This window comes from Chiloscyllium punctatum, chromosome 3 (genome assembly GCF_047496795.1).
Source record: "Chiloscyllium punctatum isolate Juve2018m chromosome 3, sChiPun1.3, whole genome shotgun sequence".
NCBI classification, from domain to species: domain Eukaryota; kingdom Metazoa; phylum Chordata; class Chondrichthyes; order Orectolobiformes; family Hemiscylliidae; genus Chiloscyllium; species Chiloscyllium punctatum.
In genome coordinates, this window is record NC_092741.1 from 9223587 (window position 1) to 9241758 (window position 18172).

Here is an 18172-nt window from a genome sequence, read left to right on the forward strand (position 1 = left end):
TGCTATCCCTGATCGGCCCCACTCTTTCTTTGACCATTCTCTTATTCCTCACATAAGTGTAAAATGCCTTTGTGTTCTCCCTAATCCGTTCTGCCAAGCCTTGGTCATACCCCCTCCTGGCTCTCCTCAGACCATTTTTAAGTTCCTTCCTCGCCTGCCTGTAATCCTGTAACCTCATCACCTCAGGAGATCTCCCACCCACAGCTTCCAACCTCATATCCGGGAACCCCGCACTGCCCGGTTCTACCTCCTTCCCAAGATCCACAAGCCTGACCACCCTGGCCGACCCATTGTCTCAGCATGCTCCTGCCCCACTGAACTCATCTCTACCTACCTTGACACTGTCCTATCCCGCCACCTCCTCCAAGACTTCCGTTTCCCCAGCCCCCAACGCCTTATCTTCACCATGGATATCCAATCCCTCTACACCTCCATTTGCCATGACCAGGGCCTCCAAGCCCTCCGTTTTTTCCTCTCCAGACGTCCCCAACAGTACCCTTCCACTGACACTCTCATTCGTTTGGCCGAACTGGTCCTCACCCTTAACAATTTCTCCTTCGAATCCTCCCACTTCCTCCAGACCAAAGGGGTAGCCATGGGCACACGTATGGGCCCCAGCTATGCCTGTCTCTTTGTTGGCTATGTAGAACAGTTGATCTTCCGTAATTACACCGGCAACACTCCCCACCTCTTCCTCTGCTACATTGATGACTGCATTGGCGCCACCTCGTGCTCCGGTGAGGAGGTTGAGCAATTCATCAACTTCACCAACACATTCCACCCTGACCTTAAATTTACCTGAACTATCTCTGCCACCTCGCTCCCCTTCCTGGACCTCTCCATCTCCATTAGTGACGACCGACTTGACACTGACAATTTTTACAAACCCACTGACTCCCACAGCTACCTGGATTACACCTCTTCCCACCCTATCTCTTGCAAAAATGCCATCCCGTATTCCCAATTTCTCCGCCCCTGCCGTATCTGCTCCCAGGAGGACCAGTTCCACCATAGGACACACCAGATGGCCTCCTTCTTTAGAGACCGCAATTTCCCTTCCCACGTGGTTAAAGATGCCCTCCAACGCATCTCGTCCACATCCCGCACCTCCGCCCTCAGACCCCACCCCTCCAACCGTAACAAGAACAGAACGCCCCTGGTGCTCACCTTCCACCCTACAAACCTTCGCATCAACCAAATCATCCACCGACATTTCCGCCACCTCCAAACAGACCCCACCACCAGGGATATATTTCCCTCCCCACCCCTTTCCGCCTTCCGCAAAGACCGTTCCCTCCGTGACTACCTGGTCAGGTCCACAACCCCCTACGACCCACCCTCCCATTCTGGCACTTTCCCCTGCCACCGCAGGAACTGTAAAACCTGTGCCCACACCCCTCCCTCACCTCTATCCAAGGCCCTAAAGGAGCCTTCCACATCCATCAAAGTTTCACCTGCACATCCACCAATATCATTTATTGTATCCGTTGCTCCCGATGTGGTTTCCGCTACATTGGGGAGACTGGGCGCCTCCTAGCAGAGCGCTTTAGGGAACATCTCCGAGACACCCGCACCAATCAACCAAACCGCCCCGTGGCCCAACATTTCAACTCCCCCTCCCACTCTGCCGAGGACATGGAGGTCCTGGGCCTCCTTCACCGCCGCTCCCTCACCACCAGACGCCTGGAGGAAGAACGCCTCATCTTCCGCCTCGGAACACTTCAACCCCAGGGCATCAATGTGGACTTCAACAGCTTCCTCATTTCCCCTTCCCCCACCTCATCCTAGTTTCAAACTTCCAGCTCAGTAACTGTCTCCTTGTCTTGTCCAACCTGCCTATCTTCTTTTCCACCTATCCACTCCACCCTCTCCTCCTTGATCTATGACCTTCATCCCCTCCCCCACTCACCCATTGTACTCTATACTTTCTCCCCACCCTCATCCTCCTCTAGCTTATCTCTCCATGCTTCAGGCTCACTGCCTTTATTCCTGATGAAGGGCTTTTGCCCGAAACGTCGATTTCGCTGCTCGTTGGATGCTGCCTGAACTGCTGTGCTCTTCCAGCACCACTAATCCAGTATTTGGTTTTCAGCATCTGCAGTCATTGTTTTTACCTTGTAATCCTGTAGAGCTGAGCTTCACCCTAGCTTCCTCCACTTTATGTAAGCTCCCTTTTTCCTTTTGACGAGAAGCTCCACCGCTCTCGTCATCCAAGGTTCCTTTATCTTACCACTTCTTGCCTGTCTCAGAGGGACATATTTATTCATCACTTGCAACAACTGTTCCTTAAACAGTCTCCACATGTCTATAGTGCCTTTACCGTTCAACAATTGCTCCCAATCCATACTTCCTAACTCATGTCTAATCACATCATAGTTTCCTCTTCCCCAATTAAATATCCTCTCATTTTGCCTAGTCCTCTCCTTCTCCATAGCTATGTAGAATGTGAGGCAGTTGTGGTCACTATCACCAAAATGCTCTCCCACCACAAGATCTGATACCTGCCCAGACTCGTTTCTGAGCACTAAGTCTAGAATGGCCTCTCCCCTCGTCGGCCTGTCAAAGTACTGAGTTAGGAAACCCTCCTGAACACACCTTACAAAAACAGCTCCATTCAAATCTTCTGCTTGAAGGAGGTTCCAATCAATATTGGGAAAGTTAAAGTCACCCATTACAACAACCCTACTACGTCCACACTTTTCCAAAATCTGCCGACCTATGCTTTCTTCCATCTCCCTGCTGCTATTGGGGGGCCTGTAGTAAACCCCTAAAGAGGTGACTGCTCCCTTGCTGTTCCTAATTTCCACCCATACTGATTCGGTAGGCAGATCTTCCTCGACAATGGAAGCTTCTGTAGCTGTGATACCCCCTCTGATTAGTAGTGCTACACCCCCTCCTCTTTTTCCCCCCTCCCTATTGTTTTTAAATGCTCTAAACCCTGGAACATCCAGCAACCATTCCTGCCCCTGAGAAACCCATGCCTCTGTTATGGCCACAACATCATAGCACCAGATACTGATCCATGCTCTAAGTTCATCACTTTTATTCATGATACTCCTTGCGTTAAAGCAAACACACTTTAACCGATACCTTGGTTCCTTGCCAGGAAAATCCTTCCCACTAGCTGGTCTACCTCTTGTTATTGCCTCATCTGCATCGACTCTCACCTCCGGTATACAGCTCAGGTTCCCACCCCGCTGCCATACTAGTTTAAACCCTCTCGAACTTCTCGAGCAAACCTTCCACCCAGGACATTGCTCCCCTTGCAGTTCAGATGCAACCCATCCTTCTTGTACAAGTCCCACCTTCCCAGAAGGCATCCCAATTATCTACATATCTGAAGCCCTCCCTCCTACACCAGCTGCGCAGCCACGTATTAAGCTGCGCCCGCTCCCTGTTCCTTGCCTCGCTATCTCGTGGCACCGGTAGTAAACTAGAGAACACTACTCTGTTCTTCCTGCTTTGCAGCTTCCATCCTAACTCTCTGAAATCACTTTTTATATCTTCAATCCTTTTCTTGGCTATATCATTAGTGCCAATATGTAACAAGATTTTTGGCTGTTCGCCCAACCCTTTTAGAATCTTATACACCCGATCGGAGACGTCCCGGACCCTGGCACAAGGGAGGCAACATACCTTCTGGTTTTTTTTTGATTAAATTTTTTAATTTTTACTTTAACATTTATTTATTTTAACATTTGTTAAGTGCCAACTGTCTGAATGTTATAACCCAGCATGAAAGCAAAATGATTTTACATTTAAGCCACAGCATTGGTTATTGCATACAAAATATATGTGCAATGCTCATCGAAATGCCCTTAACATCATTGGGTCTACTTCTGCTGCAGGCAGGCCGGACCACGCCCTTACTACTCTCTGAGTAAAGAAACTACTAGAGTCATGGAGTCATAGAGATGTACAGCATGGAAACAGACCCTTCGGTCCAACCCGTCCACGCCGACCAGATATCCCAACCCAATCTAGTCCAACCTGCCAGCACTGGCCCACATCCCTCCAAACCCTTCCTATTCATATACCCATCCAAATGCCTCTTAAATGTTGCAATTGTAACAACCTCCACCTCATCCTCTGGCAGCTCATTCCATACACGTACCACCCTCTGCATGAAAAAGTTGCTCCTTAGGTCTCTTTCATATCTTTCCCCTCTCACCCAAAACCTATGCCCCCTAGTTCTGGACTCCCTGACTCCAGGGAAAAGACTTTGCCTATTTATCCTATCCATGCCCCTCATAATTTTGTAAACCTCTATAAGGTCACCCCTCAGCCTCTGACGCTCCAGGGAAAACAGCCCCAGCCTGTTCAACCTCTCCCAGTAGCTCAGATCCTCCAATCCTGGCAACATCCTTGTAAATCTTTTCTGAACCCTTTCAAGTTTCACAACATCTTTCCAATAGGAAGGAAACCAGAATTGTACGCAATATTCCAAAAGTAGCCTAACCAATATCCTGTACAGCCGCAACATGACCTCCCAACTCCTGTACTCACCACTCTGACCAATAAAGGAAAGCATACCAAACGCCTTCTTCACTATCCTATCTACCTGCGACTCCACTTTCAAGGAGCTATGAACCTGCACGCCAAGGTCTCTTTGTTCAGCAACACTCCCTAGGACCATACCATTAAGTGTATAAGTCCTGCTAAGATTTGTTTTCCCAAAATGCAGAATTTAGAGAAAATCTAGAAGTAAGTCTGTCAATGATCATGAATCCATTGCTGGGGAAAACATATTTTGTTCATGTGAGAGGTAATTTCGGTTTAAACTTTAAGATGTGCCTGGACCACAGACTGATCTATAATAAAAGACAAAACTTTTGTTTCTTTTCTAAAACATTTTGTATACTCAAAAGTAGAATAGTTTAAATTGTGCAGAATGCTGACAATTTGTGAGCAGAGTAAAAACAAACAGGCCCTTGATTGATGAAACCATTAACACAGGCAGGGAAGAATGAGTCCTTGACTGATAATACTGCAGGGTGAGAGAAACAACTTTGGAGACTCTGAAGACTTTGTGATAAGGGTGCAAATCAAAGAATAATGATGTTTTTAAGAATGTGAACCTCATGGCTCGTTAGAGCCAGGAAGGGGAGGGTCTGGAGGCATTTGTTGCAGACTTTGTGATAAGGGTGTAAATCGAAGAATAATGATGTTTTTAAGAATGTGAACCTCATGGCTTGTTAGAGCCAAGGAGGGGAGGGATTTGTACTGTATATAATGAGAAACTTTGTAAGCCTCAGCGCGCCTTTTACTCAGAAGGGTGCCCGACTCTGCAGACTTGCTAATAAAACTTTGTTTTCCTGAATTTGTCTAGAGCGATTATTAAGAAGCGATTTTCGTTTCTAACAACTTGGGGGCTCGTCGTCCGGGATCAACACTCCGGCCGCGGGGGGGGCTGAGGAAGGACATCGGAGAAGGTGCACCCTGCTGATTTCAGCAGTCCCTGATTCCTTGCTTGTCGCCCCGCGCGGCTTGAGCGAGTGATATCCGGGAGGCTCAGGAAAACAAAGGAGGGGTGTAACCGAGGCAGTGGGGACGGTTAACGATCGAGTAATTTCGGTGCACCGAACCCAGGTAAGAAAAAACTTGCGGGGACCGTGTTTCCGGAGGCCTGGGGACCTACGGGGTGCCTGTGGATTTTTCTACAGAGACGTGGGACTCAGGTATCTAGAGACCGGGGCTTGCCTGTGAGGGATTTTGCAGAGACCGTGTTTGAGGAGGAACGTGTACCTACGGGGTGCCTGTGATCTGTGTCACAGAGACGTAGGACACAGGAATCCAAAGACCGGGGGTGCCTGCAAAGGAACCTGGGCGATCACGGGACTGAAGGTCCGGGAATTGGCTACATTGTGATAGATTATCACGGGAGAAATACGAAGTCCTCGGAAATGGGAAATAAGGGATCTAAGGCGATTAAGGGATGGGCTGGGGTATGTTTTGTTATTTGTAGATAGAATAAGTATAAGTAGCAGGAAATGATCTTGGAAACATATGTTGTAAAATCCATATAAGTGGGAGCTTATAAAAATAATGGGTAAAGATGCTGCTGGGAGTTGTCCACAGACCCATCAACAGTAGCTTTCTTTGGGACAGAATAGTTCAGGGAGAAAATAAGGTGTGTAAAAAACAGGCAGTATATTTATCACTGGTGATTTTAATTTTCATGTAGATTGGGAAAATCAAGTTGCCTAAGGAAGTCAGAAGGACACTTTTCTAGAATCATATGTTCTACATCCAAATGGGAATCAAGCTATTTTGCGTCTGATAATATATACTGAGGAAGGTTTAATACATGATCACAAAGTAAAAATAAACTCTAAAGGTTACAGTGACCATAATATGATAGAAGTTAGCATTCATGTTAAGAGTAAGAAACCTGGGTTGAAAACAACTGTGCTATAAACTCGAAGAAGGTAGGCATTGTGCAGAGTTAACTGGAGTGGACTCAGAAAGAAGTTTAATAGAAAAGACAACTAATGAACAACTGCACACTTTTATGAAAATAGTTCATGACTCCCAGTTTCCTCAGTGAGGAAAAACGATTCCAGGAAGGGAATATCAAAGAATGATTAACCAAGGGAAAAAAAAACAGACAGAGTTGAAAGAAAAGTCATAAAAATGGAAAAGATTGTGAGAGAATCAATGTCTGGAAGGTATCAAAAAAAAACTTAAATTTTGCTGCAAACAAAAAAACATTTATGACAGCAACAGACACACAATGCATGAAAATTGGTCCTATCCACTTAATGATTCAAATGGTTAAACAAGCTTTTGGAGAACACAAAGGACATCATCTGAAAATTGGTTGTGCACGGAGAGAAATTGTATTATTGATAGCCACTGCTCGGATGTTATGCATTTTCCACCAAAGATATTTAATTGTGATTACTTTCCCTAATAATTGCATACAAATTAAGTCTGCAAAGGCTGCCAATTGTTATAACACCACCTTCTTGTGGTCTGTATGAAAATAGAATCTCTGTTGTATATAAGGGAACACTGTTCCAACTACATGACAGAAAGAATAGCTGGCTTGCTTAACTGTAAGTATAACCTGTCTAAACAATAACTTCTCAGGATTAGTGACAACTGACTGAATTTCTGAATCATACGGTGCATTCTTGTAGTGTGCAGAAAACTGAGAAAGAACTCCATTAGCAGCTAAAAGGGTGTAAACTACTCAATGTATAAAACATACAGGAAACAGTTTGCAGAAAAATTCACCATTGACACGTTTAATTGCTACCATTCAAACACCCAAACTTCAGAAATGTAGGCCATCATTTACCTAACTGTGCAAATGTCCAAATCAACTGGGTTTACAGAAGCCCCGAGAAATTCTAAAGGACTGTTGCAATTTCAGGGAGGTGGGGGGATGGAATGGTGGAGAAGAGAGACCAACTGAAAATGATATTACTTTGAAGAGAGTTAAAGTTTCAATCAACCTCTTCAATTGTTGGTCCACCAGAAGGGTCCTTTCTGACTTGTTCTGAGAATGGCCCTTCGGGCATACCTCCCTGGTAAAGTTTGGCAATGATGGGCTTGCATATTTTTTTTTTCAAATCTTTCAACTGCTGCTCAAAGTCCTCCTTCTCTGCTGTTTGGTTTGCCTCCAGCCAGGAGATGGCCTGGTTACACTTTTCGATGACTTTGTTCTTATCTTCCTCACTGATCTTGCCTTTCGTTTTCTCTTCCTCCACTGAACTCTTCATGTTAAATGCGTACGACTCCAGGGAATTCTTGGCTGTAATTTTCTCACGCTGCATATCATCCTGACCTTTGTACCTCTCCGCTTCCTGCACTATCCTCTCGATCTCCTCCTTACTCAACCTGCCCTTGTTATTGGTGATGGTGATTTTGCTCTCTTTGCCAGTGCTCTTGTCCACAGCAGAGACATTCAAGATGCCATTTGCGTCAATATCAAAGGTGACCTCAATCTGTGGTACACCACGTGGCGCAGGAGGGATCCCACTGAGGTCAAATTTGCCCAAGAGAACTCCGGAGGAAAGGTCTCCTGGCTCACACTCCGCCGCTCGACTTCCTCTTGCATAAGGTGGAGCCCGGAGACTGGGTACTTGTTAAGACCTGGAAGGCCGAAAAGCTCCAGCCGCGGTGGGAAGGACAGTTCCTGGTTCTGTTAACAACTGAAGCAGCTGTTCGGACGAAAGAGAAAGGGTGGGTCCACGCATCGAGGATAAAGGGGCCTGTTCCATCTGAAGAAGAAAGCACTTGGACATGCGAGCAAGGGGACAAGCCGTTGGTGGTAAAACTGAAAAGACAGCAATAATGAACTCTACTTGGACTGTATTGGTGGGGATATTGATCAATTTACTCCTGTATGTGGGGGAGGGTGAGGGGAGATGTGACAAATGTCGAACTATAGTAAGACTTGGGATTTGAATCTACTCGGGAACATTGTGTCCCATTCCTATGTGGACGATAGGTGTTACGATGTGAGTGCACGACACGAATGTTGGGAGGATGGGAGACCCTATTATCAGGTATATAATAAAGGATACGGTGGCAAAATCCGTGGATGCCCTATAAATGACCGCTGGGTGTCTATTAGCAAAACTGGGAGGTGGGACATATCCTCCGTGTTGCTCAGGGAGCAGGTTGACAGAGTCAAGGAGACCAAGATACAGATCACTGATCGGGGGTTGGGGAAGGAGCAAGACCGTCAGGGAACGGTCGTGCTCTCTAAAGTGCCATCTGTATACGAAGAGGTAGAAGGAAAGATTGAACTCCCTGATGTTACACAAAACCTGTTTATTGATCTCACCTCTAGAATAGCCACTGTTTTAAATGTTAGCAATTGCTGGGTTTGTGGGGGGCCGCATATGTCGGAACAATGGCCGTGGACTGGTCAAAGCTTAGACATAGGGGAGTTGCTACAAACCACTTGGACCTGTGTCAACGATAGAAAAAGCCAGGGGTGGAGACTGACAAACAGCCCTGAGGGCCGGTTCTGTATTGAAGGCAAGGGGACACTGGAGGTAGGGATTAGTCCCTGTCAGAATGTATTGGATGCAACCACGCGAGTATGGTGGCCTGAGGATATTACTTGGTACATTGCAAACCGGGATCATGGAAATTGCGTTCCATTACGTACTGATTCCTCCTCTGACGAGCTGGGGACTGATTACTGGAATTGCAGTGGTCCTAGTCCTTATGAGGACGTCCCTGTGGTAAAGGAGCTGTGGGATGACGTTGTGAGGCAGGGAGGGCCTGCTCCAGATGGCCTATTTTGGATATGCGGTAATCAGGCATACTCCACACTGCCCATGGGATGGGCTGGGGTATGCTTCCTGGGTCTAATATGACCGGCGTTCTTCCTATTACCCCGGGAGGAAGGCGATGATTTGGGAGTTAAACTCTTTGACTCCCTCCGTAGGTCGCCAAGGGATATCCAAGTCGGTGATTGGGGGGATGAGTGGCCACCGGCCCGGATTATTGAATACTACGGGCCAGCTACATGGGCACAGGACGGATCATGGGGATACCGTACTCCTATCTATATGTTAAATCGAATTATCAGGCTCCAAGCAGTCGTAGAGGTTATTACTAACCGGACTGCCCTGGCCCTGGAGTTGCTGGCTAAGCAGCAGGATCAGATGAGGGCTGCTATATATCAAAACCGTCTTGCCTTGGATTATCTGTTGGCCTCGGAGGGGGGTGTGTACGGGAAGTTTAACCTGACTAACTGCTGTCTAGAAATTGACGATAATGGTAAAGCGGTTTTGAAAATTTCCGATGAAATTCGGAAATTGGCCCATGTGCCAGTACAATCTTGGCGTCCTCTTAGTGGCATCGGATGGTGGGATGGTCTCCTAGGTGGTAGCTGGTGGCGCACGGCGTTGCTGGTGGTTGGGGGGAGCATGATTCTTCTTCTCGTATTACCCTGCCTAACTCCCTGTATTCAGTTTTTAATTCAGAAAAATATTTCCCGACTCCAGGCAGTGGTGGTTCCACAACATGGGACACGGGAACTTAAAGTGATGTTGCTGCGAAAGACCAAGGATTTCCCGGGCCCTTGAGGAGGGGGGGCTATCTTGGTCAGGCACATCTTAAAGAAAGAAAAGGGTGGAATTGTGAGAGGTAATTTCGGTTTAAACTTTAAGATGTGCCTGGACCACAGACTGATCTATAATAAAAGACAAAACTTTTGTTTCTTTTCTAAAACATTTTGTATACTCAAAAGTAGAATAGTTTAAATTGTGCAGAATGCTGACAATTTGTGAGCAGAGTAAAAACAAACAGGCCCTTGATTGATGAAACCATTAACACAGGCAGGGAAGAATGAGTCCTTGACTGATAATACTGCAGGGTGAGAGAAACAACTTTGGAGACTCTGAAGACTTTGTGATAAGGGTGCAAATCAAAGAATAATGATGTTTTTAAGAATGTGAACCTCATGGCTCGTTAGAGCCAGGAAGGGGAGGGTCTGGAGGCATTTGTTGCAGACTTTGTGATAAGGGTGTAAATCGAAGAATAATGATGTTTTTAAGAATGTGAACCTCATGGCTTGTTAGAGCCAAGGAGGGGAGGGATTTGTACTGTATATAATGAGAAACTTTGTAAGCCTCAGCGCGCCTTTTACTCAGAAGGGTGCCCGACTCTGCAGACTTGCTAATAAAACTTTGTTTTCCTGAATTTGTCTAGAGCGATTATTAAGAAGCGATTTTCGTTTCTAACAGTTCACTAATGTCCTTCAGGGGAGGCAACTGCCATCCTGACCTGGCCTGGTCTACATGTGACCCCAGACCCACAACAAGCTGCTTGGCTCTTAACTGCCTCTGGGTAATTAGGAATGGGAAATAAATGCTGGCCTGTGCCTTCATCTCATGACTAAAAACAAATTGATTTTGTTTAAATTTTCAATGATAAGGAGGGAGAGTACATCAGATTAGTGTAGTTGATGAGTGAACATGGATTTCATAATTCCAGATTCCAGCATCCGCAGTAATTTGCTTTTATACTTTTATGGATTTCATAATGACTGACAATTTGAACATCAGAAATCTCCAAACTTACGGAATCAAACATGATTTTAAACTGGATCAGGAAAAGGAAACAAACAGAAGTGTTAAACAGAATAGGTGCTCTTGAGTTAATACCTTCAAATCCCACCCTGAAGTCCCGTTTAATTCACTGATGGCCCTGAGAAATGGGAATCTGCGTTTTTACCGGGGTGAATCCAGCCTCTCAGTGTCGTGGTTGATAAAGTCTCAGACCCGTTGTTAACGCAATGCAACAGTTTATTTGAGCTTAAAACTCCAGGATCCTGGACAAGTTAGAAAGGAAGGAATATTGATGTGCTGTAAATAATTAATGAATTATTGTAAGATTATTATTGCATCCTTTCTGAATTTCGACAGGACCTGTTTAGGATCTTTCTGCAAATACAACAGGAGGTTTTTACCTGAACAGAAGAACCGGTGATTCCAGGAGTGTCGGCCCAGGAGACAGGACCATTCGGAGGCTGATGCTCCATCGAGTGGATCCATCCACAGGGTCCAGAGGTTAATCCAGAGAGAGAGCTGTGTCCGGGGAAGCCCAGCAGATACCAACACACACAGCCGCCAGGATGACACTGAGATCCAGCACCCCATAGTCTGACCCGATCCCACAGAGTATTTACTCTGAAACAGCAGGTCGGAGGTCACAGTCCAGAGTGTGATGCTGGAAAATCACAGCACCCCAGGGTGTCAAATCTTCATCATTGGAGGTCACTTTAGGGCTGATACCGAAACGACAGTTTTCCTGCTCCTCAGAAGCTGCCTGACCTGCTGTTCTTTTCCAGCGCCACTCTAATCTTGACACAAAGGGCTGACAATGGAAACATCCAATAGAGCACCACGCCCAACAACTGAATAAACCTCCCCCCGCCTTGGCTTTGTTTCAAAATATTAACATGTTGTTAGCATAATGTCCTTGGGGGAGGGGGTGGGGAGAAGGATAGATTTGCACCAGCACCAAGCTGGATTCTGAATAACCGTCACTGGGTTTGAAACATTGCTTTGTTTGTGCAGATGCTGCCAGATCTGCTGAGTTTCTCCAGCAATTTGTGGTTTTGTGTGCGCACGTGGTAGGTATGTTTTGTGCAAAATTTGGGGTTTGAATTGCAGACCGACGCAAAGAGAAATGAAGCAGCTTACAAACTTTAAAAAGAAAGTGCGGTTCACACATGCAGACAAAGCACCAAAAACCTGAGCTATATACATGTTTATAGATTTATAGATGAGGGGTGCACCGTTCCCGGAGGTACTGCAATACCAGGTCGATGCGTGGAGTGGACGGAGCAAGCCCCTATTCCATCTCCCTGCTCCAAAAATCAATTTAATATATGGTCCCCAGATAAGGGACGTATCAGATATTAAACTGATAATAGGATTCTTTTATCTCAAAAATCCACTTTGTTCATAAAATCATTTATAAGTACATACAGAGGTTCTAAATTTGTTCTGCACATTCTTTGCAGAGAAAAACAAATGACGCATTCCTTAAAGCATCCGTGCTGTTGCAAAAACAAAGGTATTTCCTACTCATACAGGAAACAATTTATGTTCATTTCAATGCAACAAGAGTCTGCTAACTGAACAGACCCTCACGGCGGTTTTTCCCCACTGCATCTCGTCAGTAGCTGCCCTTGTCCCAAGCTTTAGTTTGTCCCTCTTGATGTTGTTTTGAATTTTGGAAAGGACCAGTTTGCAACACTCGGTCAAAGTCAGCTCCTTATCACTGGAAAACCAACAAGTTTCAGAGAGACTACAAAGCAAGTCGATGGTTTGCCAGGCAGTGCACAGGTGTTCTGCTAAATGATTTTTTTAACTGTCTGCTCAGAAAACTATCCACAGGATCAACCCTCTCAAGATGCTACGTGCTGACCCCTGCCTGACGGACTTGTGTTCAAGACTTTTTTTTAAAAGCCTTAGTTGGAGGAACAGCTGATAGAAATTGTCCAACTATTTGGAGTGTTCTGCAGAAACAAGATCAGACTTATCCTTCACAACATAAATTCTTTACAGTGCGGATAGAGGCCTCTCAGCCAGTTAATTCTGCACTGACCCCTCAAAGGGCATCCCATCCAAACTGCTGCCTCACAGCGCCTGAGACCTGGGTTCAATTCCCGCCTCAGGCGACTGACTGTGTGGAGTTTGCACGTTCTCCCCGTGTCTGCGTGGGTTTCCTCCGGGTGCTCCGGTTTCCTCCCACAGTCCAAAGATGTGCAGGTCAGGTGAATTGGCCATGCTAAATTGCCCATAGTGTTAGGTAAGGGGTAGATGTAGATGTAGGGGTATGGGTGGGTTACGCTTCGGCAGGGCGGTGTGGACTTGTTGGGCCGAAGGGCCTGTTTCCACACTGTAAGTAATCTAATCTAATCTCCGTATCCCAGCTATTAACCATGGCTAATCCACATAGCCTTCGCATCCCTGAACAGCCAATCCACCTGGCCTGCTTATCTTTTTACTGTGTGGAACCCACACAGACACGGGAAATGTGCAAACTCTACACAGCCAGTCAACCAAGGCTGGAATCAAATACAGGTCCCTGGTATTGTCAGGTAACAGAACTAACCATGGTGCCAGCTCTGCACCAGGGTGAAAGGAACTTCAGTACCTTGTGACATTTAGTGTTTGTGAACCAAAGGTCTGCACACAGCTTGATGCAGACATACACAAAGGTGGCCCTTAGGAGGAGGATATGTGCTCCTCCATTTGGGGTGGTACAATGGCTCCGTGGCTGGCACTGCTGCCTCACAGCACTAGGGACCCATGTCTGCTGGGCTTCCTCTGGGTGCTCCAGTTTCCTCCCACAATTCAAAGATGTGCAGGTTAGGTGAATTGGCCATGCTAAATTGCCCATTGTGTTCAGGAATGTGCTGCTGGTCAAGGGAGAAATGATTGATCAGCCCAGTTCCCAAGGAAGATAGTCCCCTGGGACAGATGGGATTTATCCAATGATAAATGATTTGGATGCAGGCATAGGTGGATGGGCTAATAAGTTTGCAGATGACACTAAAGTCAGTGGAGTAATGGACAGTGCGGAAGAATGTTACAGGGGCACTCGGATAAACTGCAGAATTGGGCTGAGAGGTAGTAAATGGAGTTCAATGCAGAAATGTGAAGTGATTCAGTTTGGGAAAAATAACAGGAAGGCAGAATACTGGGTCAATGGAAAGATTCTTGATAGTATAGATGAGCAGCAAGATCTCGGTGTCCATGTACACAGATCCCTGAAAGTTGACACCCAGGTTGATAGTACCTTTAAGGCTGCATATGGTGCCTTTATTGGTTTTATTGGTCGAGGGATTGCGTTCCGGAGCCGTGATGTCATGCTGCAACTATACAAAACACTAGTGGGGCCTCACTTGGAGTATTGTGTACAGTCCTGGTTACCCCATTACAGGAAGGATTTGGAAGCATTGGAAAAGATGCGGAGGAGATTTACCAGGATGTTGCCTGGTCTGGAGGGAAGGTCTTATGAGGAAAGGCTGAGGGACTTGGATCTGTTCTCATTGCAAAGAAGATAGCTAAGAGGGGATTTAATAGAGACATACAAAAGATGATCAGAAGTTTAGATAGAGTAGACAGTGAGAGTCTTTTTCCTAGGATGATGATGTTGTCTTGTACAAGGAGGCATAGCTGAGGGGTGATAGATTTAAGACAGACGTCAGAAGCAGATTCTTTACTCAGAGAGTGGTATGGTTGTGGAAAGAAGGTTTACCAGGATGCTGCCTGGACTGGAGCTTATGAAGAGAGGTTGACTAAGCTCGGACTTTTCTCTCTGGAGACAAGGAGGAAGAGAGGTGACCTGATCAAGGTATACAAGATAATGAGAGGAATGGATAGAGTCAATAGCCAGAGATGTTTCCCCAGGGCAGGATTGACTGGCACGAGGGGTCACAGTTTTAAGATATTAGGAGAATGGTACACTTCGGAGCAGCGAGAGGCGGGAGCCAGGAGGAGGTGACGTTGGTGCGAGGTGATTGTCGGGAAGGCCGGTAAATATATTTAAACTTCTTACCTTCAGGCCAGCGAGGGAGAAACGAGCAAAAGACTTCTGGGAAGGGTAAGTATATCAGTTTATATTTGCGTGGTTACGTTACCCGAGACACTACTCTGGGGTAGTGTCTCCCACCCATTGTCCTCCTCTAACCTAAAAAAACATTGTGGGAGCCAGATTGACAAGGTGAGGTAACTAGTTTATTTCCGAATCCTTTTTTTTTAGTAGTCACTTCGGGAGTTCAAATAGTGGGAATGGAGTTTAGGGCAGTGGAATGTTCCTCCTGCAGAATATGGGAGGTAAGGATGACCACTAGTGTCCCTGCTGACTACATCCAACACCAGCTTCTCGAAAACAGAGTTAGGGAACTGGAGCTGGAGTTGGCAGAATTTCAGATCATTCGGGAGGCAGAGGGGTTATTGACAGGGCTTAGAGAGGTAGTCGCTCCCCAGATAAAAGAAAAAGACAGATGGGTGACAGTTAGGGGACAGAAAGGGAACAGGCACGCAGTGCAGGGATCCCCTGTGGCCATCCTCCTCAACAGTAAGTATACTGTTTTGGATATTCTTGGGGGGATGACTTACCAGGGGAAAGCAGTGGGGCAACTGCTGCTCAGAGGGAAGGGGGAAGAGGAGCAGAGCAGTAGTCATTGGGGACTCGATAGTTAGGGGGACAGATAGGAGGTTCTGAGGGGACGAGAGAGACTCACGGTTGGTGTGCTGCTCCCGGGTACCATGGTCCGTGATGTCTCTGATCGTGTTTTTGACATCCTTCGGGGGGAGGAAGAGCAGCCCCAAGTCATGGTCCACATTGGCACCAACGACATAGGTCAGAAGAGAGATGTGGACTTGAGGCAGAAATTCAGGGAGCTAGGATGGAAGCTTAGAACTAGGACAAACAGAGTTGTTTTCTCTGGTTTGCTGCCCGTGCCACGTGCTAGTGAGGTGAGAAATAGGGAGAGAAAGGAGTTGAACATGTGGCTACAGGGATGGTGCAGGAGGGAGGATTTCGGGTTTTTGGATAATTGGAACTCTTTTTGGGGTAGGTGGGACCTCTACAAGCAGGATTGTCTTCATCTAAACTAGAGGGGTACCAATATCCTGGGTGGGAAATTCGATACAGCTATTAAGGTGGATTTAAACTAATACAGCAGGGGGATGGGAACCAAATTTGTAGGACAGGTACAGAAGAGGATGAGAGTAGAGAGTTCCCAAATCAATTATCTGACACTGGCAAGTGAGAACCTGGATTGAAGTGTGTGTACTTCAACGTGAGGAGCATCCAAAATACAGTGGGTGAACTGGCAGCATGGGTTGGTACCTGGGACTTCGATGTTGTGGCCATTACGGAGACACGGATAGAGCAGGGATAGGAATGGCTCTTGCTGGTTCCGGGATTCAGATGTTTCAGTAAGAACAGAGAAGATGATAAAAGAGGGGTAGGTGTGGCATTGTTGATCAGGGACAATATTACAGTTGTAGAAAGGATGCTTGGGGACTCATTAACTGAGGGAGTATGGGCTGAGGTTGGAAACAGGAAAGAAGTCACCACGCTGGGAGTTTTCTATAAGCCTCCGAATCGTCCCAGAGATGTAGAGGAAAGGATAGCAAAGATGATTCTTGACAGGAGTGAGAGAGGCAGGGTAGTTGTCATGGGGGACTTCAACTATCCAAATATTGACTGGGATCACTACAGTATGAGTACTATAGATGGGTCAGTTTTTGTCCAGTATGCAGGAAGACTTCCTGACACAGTATGTAGACAGGCCTACAAGGGACAAAGCCACGTTAGATTTAGTACTGGGTAACGAGCCTGGCCAGGTGTTAGATTTGAAAGTGGGTGAGCTCTTTGGAGACAGCGATCACAATTCTGTCAGGTTTACTTTAGTGATGGAAAGGGATAGGTGTACTCCACTGAGCAAGAGTTACAGCTGGGGGAAGGGATATTACGATGCAATTAGGAAAGATTTAGGAAGCGTCGAATGGGGAAGGAAACTGCAGGGAATGGGCACATTAAAAATGTGGAGCTTATTCAAGGAAAAGCTCCTGTGTGTCCTAGATAAGTATGTACCTGTCATGCAGGGATGAAGATATAGAACACATGAGCTGTGGTTTACTAAGGAAGTGGAATCCCTGGTCAAGAAGAAGAAGAAGGCTTATGTTAGGACAAAATGTGAAAACTCAGTTAGGGCGCTTGAAGGTTACAAGGAAATCAGGAAAGACCTAAAAAGAGAACTCAAAAGAGCCAGGAGGAGACATGAAAAGTTGTTGGCGGATAGGATCAGGGTTAACCCTAAGGCTTTCCATAGGGATGTCAGGAATTAAAGAATGATGAGAGTTACATTAGGGCCAATCAAGGATAATAGTGGGAAGTTGTGTGTGGAGTCAGAGGAGATAGGGGACGCACTAAATAAATATTTTTCGACAGTGTTCACTATAGAAAATAAAAATGTTGGCGAGGAAGATACAGAGATACTTGAATCTAGACTAGAAGAGATTGAGATTCACAAGGAAGAGGTATTAGAAATACTGCAGAGTGTGAAAGTAGACAAGTCCCCTGGGCCGGATGGGATCTATCCTGGGATCCTCTGGGAAGCAAGGGAAGAGATTGCCGAGCCTTTGGCATTGATCTTCAAATCATCAGTGTCTACAGGAATAGTGCCTGAGGACTGGAGGATAGCAAATGTGGTTCCCTTGTTCAAAAAGGGTAGTAGAGACAACCCTGGTAATTACAGACCAGTGAGTCTCACTTCAGTTGTTGGTAAAGTGTTGGAAAAGGTTGGAAGAGATAGGATTTATAACCATCTAGAAAAGAATAATCTGATCAGGGACAGTCAGCACTGTTTTGTGAAGGGTAGGTTATGCCTAACGAATCTTATTGACTTTTTTGACAAATTGACCAAACAGGTAGATGAGAGTAAACCAGTTGATGTGGTGTATATGGATTTCAGCAAGGCGTTCGAAAAGGTTCCCCACAGTAGGCTATTATACAAAATGCGGAGGAATGTGATTGTGGGAGACATAGCAGTTTGGATCAGTAATTGGCTTACTGAAAGAAAACAGAGGGTTATAGTTGATGGAACATGTTCATCTTGGTGTCCAGTTACTAGCGGCGTACCACAAGGGTTTGCGTTAGGTCCACTGCTGTTCGT

General features: G+C 46.1%; 2 protein-coding genes and 1 pseudogene across 2 annotated transcripts in view; 2 read left to right on the plus strand and 1 right to left on the minus strand.

Moving 5' to 3' along the window:
• Positions 1–18172, plus strand: part of LOC140455488 (uncharacterized) — a 597350-nt gene that overhangs the window by 92570 nt on the left and 486608 nt on the right. The gene's annotated exons all lie outside the window — the stretch shown is intronic.
• LOC140455424 (endogenous retrovirus group 3 member 1 Env polyprotein-like) lies at positions 5401–9886 on the plus strand. The gene is made up of 2 exons (XM_072550288.1): positions 5401–5589; positions 7889–9886. The coding sequence occupies exon 2, from the start codon at positions 8385–8387 to the stop codon at positions 9336–9338; it is 954 nt and encodes a 317-aa protein (XP_072406389.1). The 5' UTR covers positions 5401–5589; positions 7889–8384; the 3' UTR covers positions 9339–9886.
• On the minus strand, positions 12258–12426 carry LOC140473005 (U2 spliceosomal RNA; annotated as a pseudogene).